At 40.5% G+C, this 18,481-nt stretch overlaps 1 protein-coding gene across 1 annotated transcript in view; it reads left to right on the forward strand.

Annotated features, from left to right (window-relative positions):
* Positions 1-18,481, forward strand: part of LOC137382596 (dnaJ homolog subfamily C member 13) — a 155,466-nt gene that overhangs the window by 48,625 nt on the left and 88,360 nt on the right. Inside the window, exons 13-20 of the mRNA XM_068054739.1 lie at positions 31-130; positions 2,002-2,109; positions 9,445-9,600; positions 10,242-10,298; positions 12,722-12,843; positions 12,936-13,011; positions 15,417-15,512; positions 16,951-17,127. Of these exons, the coding sequence (XP_067910840.1) occupies positions 31-130; positions 2,002-2,109; positions 9,445-9,600; positions 10,242-10,298; positions 12,722-12,843; positions 12,936-13,011; positions 15,417-15,512; positions 16,951-17,127 (892 nt within the window). The remainder of the gene's footprint in view (positions 1-30; positions 131-2,001; positions 2,110-9,444; positions 9,601-10,241; positions 10,299-12,721; positions 12,844-12,935; positions 13,012-15,416; positions 15,513-16,950; positions 17,128-18,481) is intronic.

Here is an 18,481-nt window from a genome sequence, read left to right on the forward strand (position 1 = left end):
AACACTTTTTCCCCCCTTTCTTACATTCAGATTTCGGGAGAGGCTTGGTGTGAAAACAGTGAAGGCTTTAAAAAGAAACCATGATGGTGTTACTCATGCTGCCATTGACATGTTGTGTGCCCTGATGTGTGTAAGTGCGGGGGATAAGGCTAAATTTTATTCAGCCCTCTCTGTAGTAGATCCAACAATATTTTTGTACAAAATGAAATTTAAAACATTAAAATCAGTGTATTTTCTGTGCAAATAAAGTAGGTTAAAACTCATGCCGTTTGTGGATGCTTTGCAGCTTAAGCAGTCATAGAATCTTACAGCATAGAAGCTGGCCATTTGGCCCATCGTGCCTGTGCCAGCTCTTTGGAAGACCTCTCCAATTAGTCCTACTCCCCTGCTCTTTTCCCCAAAGCTCTGAGAGTCTCCTTTTTCAGGTATTTATCCAGTTCCCTTATGAGCATAATATTGAACCTGCTTCTGCCGCCCTTTCGGGTAGTGAATTCCAGATCATAACCTGCTATTTTTTTTAATTCTCATCTTCCCCCTGTACAGCTTTTGCCAATTATCTTAATTCTGTGTTCTTTGGTTATTTTGTCTCCTGCCAGTGGAAACGATTTCTCCCTATCTACAATTCTCTGTCAAAATTCTGAACACCTCTTTTAAATCTCCTCTTATCTTCTCTTTAAGAACAAATGCAGCTTCTCTAGTTTCTCCACACAACTGAAATCCCTCATCTTTGCTAATATTCTAGTATATCTCCTGTACATTTAAGGCCTTGGCATCCTCCTAAACTGTAGTGCCCAGAATTAGACACTGTGCTACCAGCTGAGGCGTAACCACGGATTTGATAAAAGTTTACCATAACTTCCTTGCTTTTGTATTCTTATGCTTCTATCTATAAAGCAAAAATCCTGTATTTTCAGCTGCCTTATCAACTTGACCTGCCACCTTCAAAGATCTGTGTATGTGAACCCCAGGTGTTGTTTCTGCACCCACTTAAAATTGTGTCACTTACTTTATATTGCCTCTCCTCATTTTTCCTTTTTAAAGTTCCTCTGACCAGAATATTTCTGTGCTTTCTTTCCTAAAAACAGGACTTCTCAAATGCTCTTTTAGTTGACCTTCCTGGCTCCACAAACTGAAATTCATTCAAGCTTGTCACAGCTTCTGTTCCCAGCCGCACTAGGTCCTCATTCTCATCACCCCTATATTTTCCAACTTTGGTTCCCTTGCTCCACTGAAATGATTGTAAAATCCTCATCCTCTTCGAAATCTGTCCCCAATTTTGCCCTACTCTACCCTACTTTCTCTTTTTTCCTCTTTTTTCCCCCCCCCCCCCCCCCCCCACTTCCTAGTCTCAGTACGTGCCTATTCATTGTGCTTTGCTCCCAAGCACTGAGGACACGTTGCCACTTAAATATCACAACTATGAGGTGTGAAGCAATAGATGTAGAATTACACTTGTGTGCTGCCACAGCATTCTAACTTAATTGCTTTGCTGTGAGGAAAATCTCAGGGAGCATATAGGATAGGACACCCCTCTCCCATACTTCAAAAACATGCATTTCTTGCATTGTGAGAGCATAACCAGTGCTCAACTAGGTGTGCTGTGGTCCTTGCAGCATTTTGAGGTGGATCAGTGACAAGTAGGCAGTATTGAGACACATTATATGCTCATTGTGCAAAAATGTTGATATCACCATGAGCTAGGTCTGTACTACGGAAAATTTACCTGGGAATTTAAGGCCTCTAAATTCGTAAGTGAGTACAGTTCAATTAATCTCTTGGTAGGAGTATCGATGTTCAAAAGGTAAAAGTTTAGTTTAGCCAGTCTCCAAATATACTGTGCATGTATATTTGTTCCATATCTTTGAAGATTCTTGGGTTTATTGCATCAAAGCTTTAATTCTTTATATAGTAAATGTCTTGAACTTCATAATTTTCAAGGTCAGTAGTATTTTTGAAAAATTAGATATTTATGTAATAGATACTTGATTTTATCCAATTTAGCCTATGCATGATGACTATGACCTGAGACAAGAGCAGCTGAACAAAGCATCGCTTCTCTCTTCAAAAAAGTTCTTAGAAAATTTACTTGATAAATTCAATGCCCATGTGGTAAGTCTGTTTCAGTTTATGGGGTGGGGCATTATAATTTTGCTAATGATCTGATTAAATTTCACATGGCACCTTTTTAAGCTAGCATGCATTAAAATTACAAAGATTTAAGTATGTCATAATCTTCTTTGTATTAATCCAGCATACCGGATAAAGTTTTGAGAAATTTATCCAGTATTTCTATTTTAATGCAAATTGTAGAATTGTATATGTGCAGTCAGTTTTAGAAAAGTTCAGGGTTCATACTTTTGTTTTCTTCCTGTAAGTAAACTATTTTTCCCTTCTCTCAATTGTGCATAATATTGTTTGCGTTGGGGTCTACAACTCTTTGCAAAGGAATCCCACAGGGTTGGCATGGTTGTGCAAAAAGCAGATCTGTTGGGGCTTAGAGAAGGTTAAAAAATATCAGGCACAGAAAGGAGAGATCTCTTTTACACTCTGGCTTTTGTACTCAGCAACACCTCTGTGGGCTCATGATTTGGGAAAGCCATCCATTCTCCTGCTTAGTTTTTTTTTGCAGAAATCTGCTTTCTGAGCCCACCCCTGTGCCTGAGCAGCAGATTAAATACAGGGATCATGCAAACTGGGTCTCAAGATTCTAAAGCCACTGACATGGGAGGGGGCCTGCTAAAGATGTTCAAGAACAGTAGACACTTTGCAACTATCCATAATTCAATTTGCTCCACTTGTACCCCCACACTCTCTGGGTGTATCTCAACTTGGAAGGAAGCCATGATGAAGGAAGTGATGGAATCTGAATGGGGAGACTGAGGAAAATACCCAAAAAAATGGAGGACAGAAGGAGATGGGACAGTGAGATAGCGGAAGAGGAAAAGTGTGATTGAAAGAAAAATGCTTTCATGGAATGCTGGACTGCCCAATATTAACCTTTAGTAAAATAGTAGTTAAAAACTTGGTAATTTGAGTGTGTTTAAACCCTTGCATACCCTTGCGCTACGTTCAACAGCTTCGCATATGTGTGCACACATACATCTAGTGGCACATGTGTCCACTGTGCTCATTATATTACTGTAATTATAATAGAGCCATTCATATTTACTGACTTTTAAATGAGGCACTTATGCTGCAACTCCCTTAAGATCCAATTTACTTTTGATTTTGCTTTCAAGCTATATGGTGAGGAAAATAACAGAATGAAGAAATGTAGCTTTTGTTTCCACTGAAGGTACTGGCCCATGCTTTGGTACCATTCCATGTGTTATCAGTCCTCTTGTACTCTGCCCAAATGGGCTTTTCTTGGTGACTTCATGGTAGCTGGCTGTTTACACTTGGGCTGGAATTTTACCAGCAAGGCTGGAGTCCCACCATCGGGACCGAAAGCAGGTCCTGAGCCTGCGCAGGCAGACAGCGGGACCCTGGAGGCAATATTACTGGCAGGGGCCAATTAAGAAGCCGCTGCCTGGACTGCTGTTCAATTAAGGACAGTGTACCACCTCTCAGAGCATCTGGCAACCTTGGCAGTGGCACCAATAGAGGTGGCTGCTGCTGAGGCTGCAAGCAGAAGGAGAGAGTGCATCCTTGGAGGCCAGGTAAGATTTTTTTCCCAATGTGCAGGGGCCAAGCAGGCAGGCCCCGGCAGTTAGAGGGGTGAACCATCCGACGGCGTTGACGGCGTTGTCGGAGCTGCAGGGGCAGCCATTGCAGCCTGGGGCCCCTCCATGGGGATCATAAGATCAAAGGAGCAGGTCCTGGGGGATTATCCGGCGGTGGAGGCTCTGAATCAGAAGGGTAGGCCTCAGGGTCTGATTGGGGCACTGCCTTGTCATCCTCTCCTCAAGCAGTTTCTTATTCCCCTATCTCCCTGGGAACGTTAGGCTGAGCCACCCTCGGACAAGGGGCGAGGGTTTGCCTGGTCAGTATGTTTCTCACACTAACTGTTCCTTAGGAATGTGTCATGTCTGGGTGATGAGATAAGAAGAGTGTTGCTGAAGCACAATGTCTCTCTGTGCTATTGCGCTGTACCAGCTGCAAGGCCAGGTTGCCTCTGCAGCCCTGAAGTTATGAAGTCATTTCTGATAAGCTGTCCCTCCCTGCAGCACTGAAGCTAGCCTGTTAGCAATACATGATTGATTAATTATTTCATCTTAAATGTCCCCATAAAATTCTGTTCTCACAGTCCCTCCTTTGATTCTTCAAAAAAACTTTTAAGAATCCTTCCCTTGATCCCACCCCCTAGGTGCCTTTGATGGTCTCTATTTGTCTAGAAACAGCCTTCAACACCCGGAGGGGTCGCACTCAATACGTTGCCTGCTTGTGCCACAAGAGGGGCCTGCGGGAACTCTGCAAAGGCATAAGTTTTGCAGGGGCTTCAATTACTTGTTTACAACATAAAAGGTGGTACACTTGTACAATTAAAATTTCATTTAAGCATCACTGTTACATAATTGATTGTACAAACATAATACAATTCCATTCTTAGAGTACATTGATCATTAATTCATTTTAAGTATATATGAAAAGGTTATACAATTACCCTTTTATGGCATAACTAATTGTCCCTCCTTTGACAGAGCAAGTTCGAACACTAATTGCTTTTCAGGTAGCTGTCCAACCTGTGTTCATACATCCTCTTTACATTTTCTAAAGTTGCCAAATTAAGTAGGTCACATATAACACCATGATACCCAAAACCACTATCAGGACATGGGAGATAATTCTAAACCAGGGGTGTATCTGCACGTCTGACCCCCAGTTCCATAAGTCCTCCTGCCATTTATCTCATCAATCTCATCTTGTAGCATCTTCGACTGTTGTTCCAGATTGTAGTACACTACAGCAATGACTTCTAGCTGCTGTCTCTCTTTACCCAAGCCTGTGGGCAATGGCTGAATAGTATATTCATAGTCCCGGAGGTAATTCGTCAAATCCTCCTTAATACTTTCTGTCACAGTTATCGTTTCTGTCTTTTGTTTATGTATCTCTACCAACTCCATCTTCCCTACTCGGGTTGGTATTTGTGGGTTGAACCAAAATGTACTGTTGCTCACCGGCCAAGTCCATTTATGTCCATACTGGTACTCCTTCGCTGTGGTGGTTAAGCAATATCTCCCCTTTTCCATATAGGCCACATGGGTTAACCCTGACAATGCTTTTCTAGTCTCCATGGTGCAATTTACAGTGGCATTAAATCCACATTTTGATTCTGCCATTTTATTTATAGGATGAGGACATATGACCACCTGGTTTTCCAGACTACACTCAGACAATGGACAATGTTGTTTCAATTACCTCTTCCAATTTCCATAACATAGGGTAATATATCATAGTATTTTATGTAATCTTTTCCCCTCATCACCCCTATATTTTCTACTTTGTATAATTGCATCCCTAACTTATCTCTCAGAACTTAAGGTATTCCCAACACTACTCCAATACTCATAGATCCTGTATTTACACACTCCTGACCTTTCCATACCTTACGTTTTCTGAGTTGGCACCTGGTAATTTTATCATTTGTGTGACTAGCTAAGTCCTCCAACTGGGTGTCATTGATCCAAACTTTCACCTGTCCTGCGTCAATTTGCCTCCAATCTGAGATATTCAATAATACCAGTACCAACTCGAGCTTTATATTATTATCATACAATTTTATTAATTTTTATTATCGCAAGTCCATTTTCTTGTCCTGCAGTTAAGGCAGGGCAAGGGAGACCAGTCACTTGTGACTGCTGGGTCGTAACCTTACTCGTCGGTAATTCGGATGTGGGGGTTGGTGCTTTTTGTCTGTTTAATCTCACAACCTGGAATAGGAACTGTTTTTTTTTTAAGAGCTTTAATATCTTGCGCTAGGGGGAGTTCGAGGATTGTCTGCGCTCACTTTTGCTCTATCTCATGCTTTCCCTGTGTTACTACTATTCCCAAATAAGAAACCTTTTCCTTCATTATCTGTGCCTTTTTCAGCTTAACTTTCACTCTGACCTTCTGGAGGAAGGTGGAATATCGATCAATTATTATAAAATCCCTGGGAGAGACACGTCCAGGTGAACTGTTGTCCCTGGAACGTAAACTTAAAGAACCCAATGCTAATATCCAACACAGTAAACCACTTAGACTGTTTTGTTTTTTTATTTTCTAAAACTTTGTCCTCTTAAATATCAGATAAATTTCCCTTTGAGTGCTTTAAATAACCACTCATATCAATTAAATTTTGTTTATTGATTCCAATTTCTTATGCCCAGACTTGGTTGTACTTTTTGTACGTTAAAGACAGAAGTGCTTGCAACTATCTCTCCTTCTCAAGCACTTTGCCTCATTGATAAAGATGCTATGGCATTTGACGTCTGCAATTAAATTCTTAAATTCTCAAAGCTGCTGGATCTCTTGCTGTGGCATCAGTTCTCACATGGCCTTGGAACCTGCCGTCACTTAAATAAAAAAACACAAAGAATCCATTGTGGCTCTGCCCCTGAGCCCAATGGGTTAATTTGTCCACTTATATCTGTCAATTTAGAAATTTAAAATTTAACAATGTCCAATATGTATAAATTTTACTCTCAGCAATGCAAAAAGCTGCAGCAGGGTTAAGTTTTTTGTTTGTCTCCAACGGGGCGGAGCAAAACATTCTCAGCTGCGTCACTTTACGTAACCTTTTCTGTTCGAAAAGAACTACTGTCCATTTTAAACTTTTTTTCGATCCTTTTGGTATCCTTAGGATTTGAAAACAACAATCATTAGTAACATTATCAACTTCAAAGGAAAACATCTCCTTCAGGAAAGACAGCATTTTAGATCAAACTGCAATTGTTTTCAAATTTTTAGCATCTTCTGTAAGAGGTTTCTAATGCCAGGATTTTTTTTATAACAAAGATGATTCCAAATTCCAATTCACTGCAATAAATATTTAAAAACCAAAACTGCCAATGTTATATGAACGAGTCTTGTGTCTGGAACTGAAGACTCCTCCAAAACTTGACATAATAAACTTGAAAGTTCATTGTGGCCACAAATGAAATTTCCAGTTTTTCAACTTAACAGGTCAATTGACCTTAACAGTATTAATTTAATTCAGACTTATTAACTTATAATACTTATTAACTACACACAGAACAGAATAGCACGTGCTTATTTTAAAAGATAGGTAAATTACGTCATTTTTCTTCAGGCGCCTTTTCAAATGACTAATAAAACCAAAAACTAAAGAAAAAGTTATTTAACATTCTTATAACAAAAGATTTAACACCAGCTTTTTAATCTTTCCTATATCTCCTTTGTTTATCCATCTCTCTCTCAAACCAATATCCAATTCCTGACATTTGCTACTTAAAACCGTCAATAAAACATGTCTTTAATTTAAACTCCAGAAACTAGAACAGATTTTAAACTGGAACTCCAATTAAAGCAGGAGTTGTAAACTTCAAATTGGATTTCTGCCAAACATCTTCAGACCTTCAAGGCTGAAGCTTATCTCTTAGAACATTGTTCATTGCCTTTTCACAGTTGCAAAACCAACTTTTAAAATAATAAAACTTTAACTTAAAATATAATTCAAGTTAACACACTCAACAATCACTTTTCACACTCATTCAATTCCAAACAACTTAATAGACTGATGCTTTCAACATTAAAGCCAGACAACAAAGAGTTAACGACAGTCAGTTCTACAGAACACAAGCTGTACATCCCAGACATTCAATTCATTCGTGGACACTTCCAACAATCACACATTCGAATCAAAGACACAGTAACTTGTTTTTACTCTAAAACATAGTCTTTTATGTCACTCTGCCATAAACTTTGTCAATGATTTTCTTCTTTCTTCAGGCTTAGGGGGCTGATGGCCTTTCGCAATTCTTTAAATTTATCTAAACACCGGAGCATGTAAGCATTATCCCATGAGGGGTCGCCGCACCCGCTCTCAACACATGTCCTCCAGTAATCAATCTTTTCCAATTTAAAGGAGCCTCCATAAGGCCAGTTGCCGTGGGACCACCCGTATAGATCGGAGGTGAAAGGAGTAACATATCTACTGTCACCTGTCTCCCTCCAAACAATATCGGCCGGTGACCCTGGCGGAACCAGGGGGTCTCCTACCTTCGTTTTACACTGCACGTATTTACCGTGGCGCTTCTGCGTCTTCCTCGAGGAGGCAAACCGACGTGGGCCGCCCTTCTCAGCGGGACATGGTTTACTTGGCCCCGGGGGCGGCCCTTCTTTCTTACGTTTAGAACTCATCGACCCCATTGTCAGTTCCGAAGCGCGGATCTACGATCTGTGGAAAAATGAACAAACCAAACAAAGACAAACTTGCGCTGGCGCCGTTGTCCATCCCTCAAGGTCACCTTAATTGATTACTATTCCCGGCGTTCTACGGCAGCGGTCTTTCCAGTTCCGTCTTTTCACAGCGTCTTTCCCTAACTTGGGATCAGCCTGTGGACCCAGGTCAGGATCATGCAGCCAGCTGGTTCTATACTTGATTCCCGGCGTTCTACAGCAGCGGTCTTTCCAGTTCCGTCTTGTCACAGCGTCTTTCCCTAACTTGGGATCAGCCTGTGGACCCAGGTCAGGATCATGCAGCCAGCTGGGTCTATACTTTAGGTTCGCTCAGGATCCCGTAATTAAGGGATCCTGCCGACTACGCCAGATTGTTGAAGAAATTTGATTGTCAAAGAAATTCTCCGGACTCAGACCTTGAGCATTAACAAATCTTATTGCATGATATCATGGTGAGCACACCTTTCCTAATCACGGTCCGGTGCTACTCCAAGCGCTCCAGATCTCCGCGGTTATATATAGTACAACAGATGCCGAGCTGACAGTTTCCCAATTAGTTACAAAACCACAAGATAAGCACAGGACGGCCTACGTGACTATACACCATGCAGAATCCGAGGTCAGCTTCGCATAAGGCTGTACATAACAAGCTATTATTTTCCTTAAGTCAATGCATACTCCAGATACCACATTCGCCCGTTGATAACGTCTGTGGGTTGCGGTTTTGCTTAGGTTGCTGCAGACAAACGAGTCATTAAAGCAAAGAGCTGTAGACCCCAAGGTCAGCAAAACTGCTACCACAGGCTGGTAAAATTCAGCCCTTAAAGTCTGCACACATGCTTTCGAACTGGAATCAAGAATGGGATCTATTTCTCTGTTTTGTTTTGTCCTTAGTCTAAGAACATGCCAATTGTAATGTCATTGCCTTCATTCCCGCTTGGATCATCTGATCTCAGTGGGGTTTGCATTTGGAATTTTCCTGGCTCATTGTTCAGTCCCACGTGAGACATAGTATTGATTAACTGAGATGTCGAAGTCTTTTTGTTGTTCAGTAATGTCAGCCCATTGCTGTTTTCAAGCTATACAGTTTTTTTTTCCCTGCAGGACCATGGGACAGGTGCACTAGTGATTAGTTCCCTTCTGGATTTTCTTACCTTTGCACTCTGTGCTCCATATAGTGAGACAACAGAAGGACAGCAGTTTGATATGTTGTTGGAAATGGTAGCAGAAGTTGGAAGAACCCTGTTCAAACTTTTCCAGGTATGTCTTCCCCTGTGTAAAGATTTCTTGTAAAATTTAACTCTTACAGCTTCACTTTGAAAAAAGACCTGGATAATCCATTGGATTGAAAAGTTGGTTTTGCTGTTCTCAGGACATGAGGTCTGCTCATGTTGGTCTTATAAATCTGCAAATAACAACTAAAAAAAATGTTTAGGGTAGTCTCCATCCAGTTATGTGCACAGATGGCATAAAACTATCTATTTGGCATTAACTGTTTGGTACTGCAGAGCTCACAGATGACAATTCAACTAAGAGGGCCACAAAGATAACTTGTGTTTTCCACTGCTACAGAAATATGGCTGAGGTCGAATCACTGAAGTACTGGGGGTTTTATGGGTGTTGGAAATCACTGACTGATCTAACTTTCTCCATGGATTATGCTGCTCCGATGTGGAGAGAATTTGAAGCAAGAATTCTTTTAGTCATGATTCTTGAATAAAAATTCTTAAAGTATCAATTCAGTGAGCTCCATGCCAATTCCTTTTGAGATAGATATATATATATATATATATATATATATATATATAATTACTAAGTGGGTAATTATTTTCCATGAGTTGTAGGACTTGTGTGTCTGTTTTAAGATGGTCTTTAGTAATCAGTTTTCTTTTCATTTTTAGCACCCTTCCATGGCTATTGTGAAAGGCGCTGGTTTAGTTATGAAAGCTATTATAGAGGTGGGTATTACAGTAAATACTTAACTAAGCTTTACCTTACCATCATCGCCTCTCTCAACCACTCCACTACCTCTGATTTGACGCACTGCTTATTGGAGAGTACTAGATGAGCAGAAATGTCCTCCAATTAAGTATATCCATTTGACTCCCTGGACACACTCGGCCTGAGCCAGAATGTTTACAACCTTGGTCCTATTTGACCCTGAGTTGACCACGACCCCATATCCTGTCTGTCAGGGCCGCCTGCTTTCGCCTCCTATAATATTGCCTGACTGCCTCGGCTATCTGCGGCTGAAGCCCTGATCCGTGCTTTTGTTAACTCCAGACTTGACTATTCCAATACTCTCCTGGCTGGCCGCACTCTGTAAACTTAAGCTTGTCCAAACTCTGCTACCGGCATCCTTTACTCAAAGCCCTGTTCATCCATCACCACTCTTTATGCTGACCTACCTTTTCATTCCGTTCTGGCAATGCTTTGAATTTAAAATTCTAATCCTTCTGTTCAAATCCCCACATGACCTCAACCCTCCTTAAATCTGTAATCTCTTGCAGCCCTGCAAACCTCCCAGATCATTGTACTTCTCCAAATTTTCTTCACAGCACCATTGGAAGCTGTACTTTCAGCTGCCTAGGCCCTCCGTTCTGGAATTCCCTCCCTAAACCTTTCCACCTCTACCTCTCTCTCAAGACGCTCCTTTAAAGCCAATCTCGAGCTTTTGGTCACCTTCCCTAATATTAAGTAGCTCTAGTGTCAAATTCTGTCTAATACTGTGAAACCTTGGGTTGTCTTGCAGCATTAAAGACACTGTATATAAATGCAAGTTAAAGTTTGATCTGACAGTTTGTATTATCTTTGCATCTAGTATCAAGTTTCTCTGTGTGCATTCGTTTGAATAAATTTTTAATTTGTTCTGGTTCTCACACTCCCCAATATGAGCACTTTGTACTCTTTAAAAAGTTAAAAACGTATGGCATACATCACCTGAATGTTTGTTTCTTTCTCAAGTTTAAAATTGGCCCAGTGGTCTGGATTATTTTGCTAGGTCTGCAAAAATCCTCAAATCTATTGTACAGCATCAATACCTCAAGTATTGCTGAAAAGAGAGACATGTTGAAGCTTTTCATCTTGCACTCATCAGGACTGACGTAAGAATGCCGAATTTCAAAGGGAGCAATAATTTATGCTGCATGATTGGTTGGCAAATCGACTCTGGTTGAGGTGTCTCCATGTAGAATGCACCAGGGAACTATTGTCCCCTGTGCTTTTCTTAAATGCAAAAAAGGCACAACACCTGGATATGTTCCTTTTGCCTGCAGAGGACAGGTCCCTGTGAATGAATATATGTAGTTTCTAGCAAGCATAAGTGAGTCACATTGCGAGCCTGACTGATGAGCTTAAATTGGTTGTATGTGTAATTCTTAGCACATTTGGGATTGTTCAGTACTTGTTCGTGATATGCAGTGACCTGTCCTCTGCAGCCAAAAGGAGCATGTCCAGGTGTTGCACCTTTTTTTTTTTGACTTAAACAAAAGCCTGGGGGTGGGGGGGTGCAATAGTTCCCTGGTGCATTCTCCATGGCAATGCCTCGAGCCATCAGCACCCTTTTCTCATGCAGTATAAATTGTTGCTCCCTTTGAAATTTTGCATTCTTGTCTGTTCTGATGAGTGCAAGACAAAAAGCTTTTTTTTTTCAGCAATACTCAAGTTCTGTACTACCAAGTGACAATCAATACCTCCTATAGATAGAAAAAAATTCTAGTTATTTATCTCATTAGTCATCAAGCAAGAGGTAAATTGTTTTCCCCATAACTGTTGCCTATACATTGTTACTGGTGTTTGATGCACCAGGTTCACTTAAAAGCCTTGCATGAACAACTCACTGACACTTGGACATCCTCCCACTTGGGCCTTGCCCTGAACATTACAGCTCTGTTTCCTGGGCATGGGTGGCTTATACTGTTTACTGTGCTTCATGCCCTGCACTCTGTCTCCGAATTGTACAATAAGTTTAAGATGATGAATTAAGTAGCTTCATATAGTGGAGGGAAAAAACCGACAGCTGTTTCTTTATGAACAACTGATCACTTTCTGAAACGCTACTCCACTGCTATCAGGATTGTAGAATGTGAGTTAACTAATCTGAACTAATACTTGTGCTGGCTGAAAATTTAAACCAAGTTTGGATTCAGATCAACTTTGAAGGGAAGAAGGTATGAAGTTCAGCGACATGTATATAGCGATTGAAGCAATATAGTAAACAAATTTGAATAACATTTCTCTTTATCATAGAATGTTTGCTATTTGGGGGCGGTGGTGGTGTGTTGGAGAAGAAAAGGAAAAGTTCTATTTCTCAACATGGTTGCATCTCACTTTGCTGAAAATACATTTACAAACAACCAAAATTTCTTTTCTTCCCAACAAGGAAGGTGACAAGGAAATAGCGACAAAAATGCAGGAACTTGCCTTAAGTGAAGGTGCTCTACCCTGCCATTTGCATACATCCATGTTCACAGTTAGTACCGATCAGCGCATGCTGACTAATAGGTATGTATAGTTTTTGACCAGAGCATTTCTTACTAAACTTCCAGTTTCTTCATTTAAAAAAAAAAAATTAATAAGCTTATGCTCTTTTTCAGGCAGTTAAGTAGACATTTGGTGGGTCTTTGGACAGCAGAAAATCCAACAGCATCAAATTTGCTGAAACGTATTTTGGTAAGTCATTTTTAATGATCTGTGTTTTCCAAACTTTCTTTTGTGCACTTGTGGATTTGTGCTAAACATTTGGCATATCTTAAGTAAACTGAGCCATGGAAGAAGGAAATCACAAAAATACCTGCCTCTTTCAGATTGGTTTTGGCAGAAACTGTTTTCTCCAGCCCTCCATGGACTGAATTTGGTTTTGTCTAGAGTCTTGAGTGTTTTAGTTTTTTGTTTTGAGCCCTGATGGAACTGTATCCAATAGACTTGATCATTGCAACAGACGTGTGTGTTTTGGGTCCCACTGCAGTATTTTGAGGTCCTTTTTTATATTCTCAGTTTAAGATCACCTTAAAAACTCTTACTGCAGGCTGTTTTAAATACATCAGCACCAGAAGGGCCCTGAATATGCAGTTGGGGACTAAGTTGGGCCCTCCGTTATCTGCCATAATGGTGAGGACCATGGGAGGATAATGAAAACTGAAAGTTAATTGAGATTCCACTAAAATGAAGAGCATATCGATGAGCTATTGAGGAAAGTAGAGCATTCTCTATATATGGCTCTTTTTAGATTTTCTTTTAAATAAAGTGGATGACTGCATGCTGTGTAGAAAAGAAAGATCAAAAGTAAGTAATCCTTGGAGATAATGCAAGGAGAAGAAAGACGTGGCCAGCAGTTTGATAGATCTGTGGTGACAAGGGAAATGGAGTTGAAAGATTTTGAATAAGCTAGTGTATTTACACTAATACAAAAAGTTTGAAGAAAATATGGAAATGCAGATGAATAGGAAGCAAGTAAATGAAGGAACAGCAAACTTGGGAAAATATGACCGGGGATTTAACATCAAGTGTTGTGTAAAATGAACATAAAACGGGAGAGGACGTGGATTAACACCTCATATGGAAGATATCTAATATTCTGAACATGAATTTATATAGATGGATTTGTTTTACAGTCTCCCTTGTTGATTCTCTCTCACTGCTGTAACAATAGATCTAATTTTAGTTGACTAAGGGGTATTAATAAATGAAGCAATAGAGAAGTATCATCTTTTGGTAGTGACCAAATGTAGAATACAAATACAGAAAATGAAATGAAAGCAAAATACTGCAGACGCTAGAAAGCTGAAATGAAAACAATGTGCTGGAAATACTTAGCAGGTCTGGCAGCATCTGTGGAGAGAAACCGAGTTAATGTTTCAGGTCTGTGACCTTTCTTCAGAACTCATCAGAAAATGAAAGGCTGAAAAAAAGACAGTTGGTTGGTGCGATTGCTCCTCTGGAGGGTTCCCCATGATTGCAAAGGAGCTCGAGAAATCCAGGCATAACAAAAGTCAGAAATTGCATAATAAAGTGTGTTTATAGACTCCATTGGTAACTGTCAATCTTTGGCCAGAAGATTGGTAGCAATATAGTGAAATACTTCATGAGAGTGCTGCATGGTGATTCAGTGATCAGATAAGCAAAGGGAAGTAAGGACCCAAGGAAGCGACAAACTGTTCTCTTGACACTAAAAGATCAGTGGTGGCAGAAAATGTGTGTATTCGTTTGCAGCTTAAAGGAGAGATATCAACATTTCTTTTCTTTTCTCCAGTATTCCCTTGCCACCTGGAGGAGGTGATTCCTTGCTTTGATACAGACTTGTGGAAATAGTTATCCTCTTGTACCACCCCCATCCCCCCACCTTGCTCATTATTCATGTCAATTAGCAGTGTCATCTCAATATATTCAAGTGTCGCATCATTAAGCTGGATCTTGTCTCAGGCATGCACACTTGCTGGATTCATTCGGGAACAAGAATGCTGGCCGTTTCTCTTCCCCCTTGCATCCCTCCCTAACACAGGATTGCTGAGGCCCATTGTAGCATCCCTCGTTGCTGCCCTGATTGAGATTAGTTAACTCCGCGCAGCCTGGTGAAACTTGCAACCACCTTGAACAGTATGGCCAAACTGCTCACTGGATCACCGTGCTCTGTATGCCAATAGGAAATATTGATTGAATCTCAACCAAGTAGCAATCAAATAACCTGCGTCTTCACCTGACTTAAAATACTGCATCCCTAATCAGGTCTTGTGCATGGCTGTGGTACATGTTTAATATATATTTCATATCAAAGATTAAGGTGCGTTTCAACATTATTATCTTTTTAGATCTATTAAAAGAAAAAGCGAAAACATTTTAAAAACATGTAGAGAACTTCAGTGCGTAATGCTTTGTTAGGGTTTTTTTTTTTACAAACCGAATTCGGTATCTAGGATTGCGTAACATTTTGGTATTTCAGTCTTGGTTATTGCCTATTTGTGTTCTATGATCTTTTGTTCCTTGGTATTCTCGATTATTAATCAGCTGACTTTAAAGAATATTAATAACTTGGAAACTTTTGGTATTTACACTGAGAAACAATATTTCCTTGTTTTCAGCCAACAGGCTTACTAGCGTACCTTGATAGCACAGAGCAAGTACCAGAAAAAGAAATCGACAGGATGCACATCAGGGACAATGTAAAAATTGCAACAGTAAGTTGTGAAAGTCTGGGCTTATTTTCAAAATATATGTTGCCAAAGTCGAATTATTTCTCTTGCTCATTGAAAGGGAAGGAGAGGGGAGATATGTTTAGTGTTTAGAGATACAGCACTGAAACAGGCCCTTCGGCCCACCGAGTCTGTGCTGACCATCAACCACCCATTTATACTAATCCTATACTAATCCCATATTCCGACCACATCCCCACCTGTCCCTATATTTCTCTACCACCTACCTATACTAGGGGCAATTTATAATGGCCAATTAACCTATCAACCTGCAAGTCTTTGGCATGTGGGAGGAAACCGGAGCACCCGGAGGAAACCCACGCAGACACAGGGAGAACTTGCAAACTCCACACAGGCAGTACCCAGAATTGAACCCGGGTCGCTGGAGCTGTGAGGCTGCGGTGCTAACCACTGTGCCGCCCCGATATTTGGGAGATAAGGGAACTGAAGTATTTTAGTCATCCAGAGAAACGATAGTGTGGCGATTGTTACTGGATTAGTAATTCAGAAACCTAGACCAATAATCCAGAGAACATGGGTTCAAATTCCACCAGGGCAGTTTGAGAATTTGAATTTTTTAAAAATCTGCTTGGTAAAGGTGACCATGAATTGGTTGGGTTGTCGTTAAAAACCTAAATGGTTTCACTAATGTCTTTTTTTTTTAATGGAAGGAAACCTGTTGTGCTTGCCTGGTGTGGCCTAAATGTGAATCCAGTCCCATATCAATGTTAAATAAAAACAAGAAATGCTGGAATCACTCAGCAGGTCTGGCAGCATCTGTGAAAAGAGAAGCAGAGTTAACGTTTCGGGTCAGTGACCCTTCTTCGGAACTGACAAATATGTTAATCTTCACTACCTGCTAAAGTTGCCTAACAAGCCACTCAGTTGTATCAAACTGCTAACAGTTCAAGAAGGTCCACCACCATCTTCTCAGGGCAACTAGGGATGAGCAATCAATCCCAGCCTTGCCCAACGAGGCCAACATCCCACAAATGAGTTTTAAAAAAAAAAAAATGACGAGGGGAATTTGCAACAAATACGTGATCATTTTTTAGTTTTACATGCTTGGCTTGACCACTACAGCTAAGGAGGCAAGTGACTAGTTCCCAGAGTGCCTGTAGCTGGCCACTAGGAACCATCTGCAATTTCTTTCCCTCCCTCTGCAAGCTTGGCTCATTCCATAAGAGTCAGATCAGGAGCCAATAAGATATAAACCTACTACCGTCCCTTCTCTATACCATTGAAAATCTTATTCCTTGAGGCACGCTAGTTTTTTAACCCAATATAAGGCTTTTATCCTTTTTGATTGTATCTTAGCTGAGCTAAGCCTGCTTTCAAGTAAGTTTGGAAAATGCAGACTTCTTACAATTTCCTGCAGGTACATTGTTGTGCATTTCTCAATAGTTTACTTAAATTTCAACAGGACCAGTATGGTAAATTTGGTAAGGTTCCAGAGTGGCAACGACGGGCTGGAAGAGCTGCTAAAGAGGTAGAAAAATTTGCCAAAGAAAAGGTTGATTTGCTTTTGTTGCACTGGAGGGACAGAATGGGCATTGCTCAGAAGGAGGTAAGAAGAGTTCAATTATTGAGTAATATTTTTGTGAGAAGTGTAAAGTTTAGCTCAATGTCCTTGAACAATTTGCTAATGTCTGGGAGAAAGACTATAGCGAGAAAAGCTGCTATATTTTGTTTGCCCGATATGTTGCACTGATGCTCTAACGTGTTTTAACAACAATTTATTCATTCAACCGCTACATGCAATTAAATACTTGGGGGAAGAAATTGCCAGAATTGCAGTAGTCGATTCTCAAAACACTAGTTAGTGTCCTACCTAGTTCAGTAATAGCACTTGCTTCTGTGGTCGTGAGTTCAAGCATCTGACGCGCACCCATGCCTTCAATTCCATTGGCTGGTTCGCCGGCTCTCCTTCCTCCCCCTCACCTTGCTCTTTTCCTGCTCCCTCTCTCCTGACCTTCACCACGCTCCTCATTGATCCTAAGGTCTGGACGCTTGAATAATTTTGTAAATTCTGATTGGAAGCATCCTGGAGACACATTTTGTGTAGTGTTTGCCTGCAAGCAACTGCAGATCTGCTTCAGTAATGAGTAGGGATGATGAGCTGCGATCAGTGCTCTCTAAGTCTCTGGAGTAGAGTGTAATTTAACAAGAGGCATTTACTGGCATGGATTTTGTAAGTTTAAAATGTATAATATTTCATTTGAGAGACTAGTAAGTGAAATTAAACCTTTCGGGAAATGTGGAACACTTAAATTTCCCCAAAAATGATCTATTGCACTCCATAATATTTTGCAAATTTCTAACGGGTCCAAAGATTGATACACTTCTTTACTTAAAGTTTAACAAACCTACCTAGTCTCTTCTAGTGGAGAGACTAGACAATCTAGGATTGTACTTAAAACAGAGAAAGTTCAAGGGAGATTTAATGGAGATGCTCAAAATTATGAAGGGTTTTGATAAGAGTAAATAAGGAGAAACTGTTTGCACTAGCAGGAGGGCTGGTAACCAGAGGACACCGATTTAAGATAATTGGCAAAAGAACCAGAGGAGAAGCTAGGAGAATATTTTTACTTAGTGAGTTATGATGATCTGGAATACACTGCCTGAAAGGGTGGTAGAAGCAGATTCAGTAGTAACTTTCTAAAGGGAATTGGAAGGAAAGATTTGCAGGGCTATGTGGAAGTGCCGGGGAGTGGTACTAATTGGACTGCTCTTTCAAAGAGACAGCATTGACATGGTGGGGTGAACGGCCACTTTCTGTCTGATTAAAATTCCACTTGCCATTTGTGGCATATTTGAATTTCAATATTGTCATGGACAGAGACTTCATGTGAACTGATTACAAGATGATAAATGACACAGCTTAAAGTGACATTGCCTTTTGTAGTGTAAACAATAATGCCATCCTTTGTGGACCATTTTATTGTATGTGCAGA

The sequence above is a fragment of the Heterodontus francisci genome, chromosome 2, assembly GCF_036365525.1.
Source record: "Heterodontus francisci isolate sHetFra1 chromosome 2, sHetFra1.hap1, whole genome shotgun sequence".
Classification (NCBI taxonomy): domain Eukaryota; kingdom Metazoa; phylum Chordata; class Chondrichthyes; order Heterodontiformes; family Heterodontidae; genus Heterodontus; species Heterodontus francisci.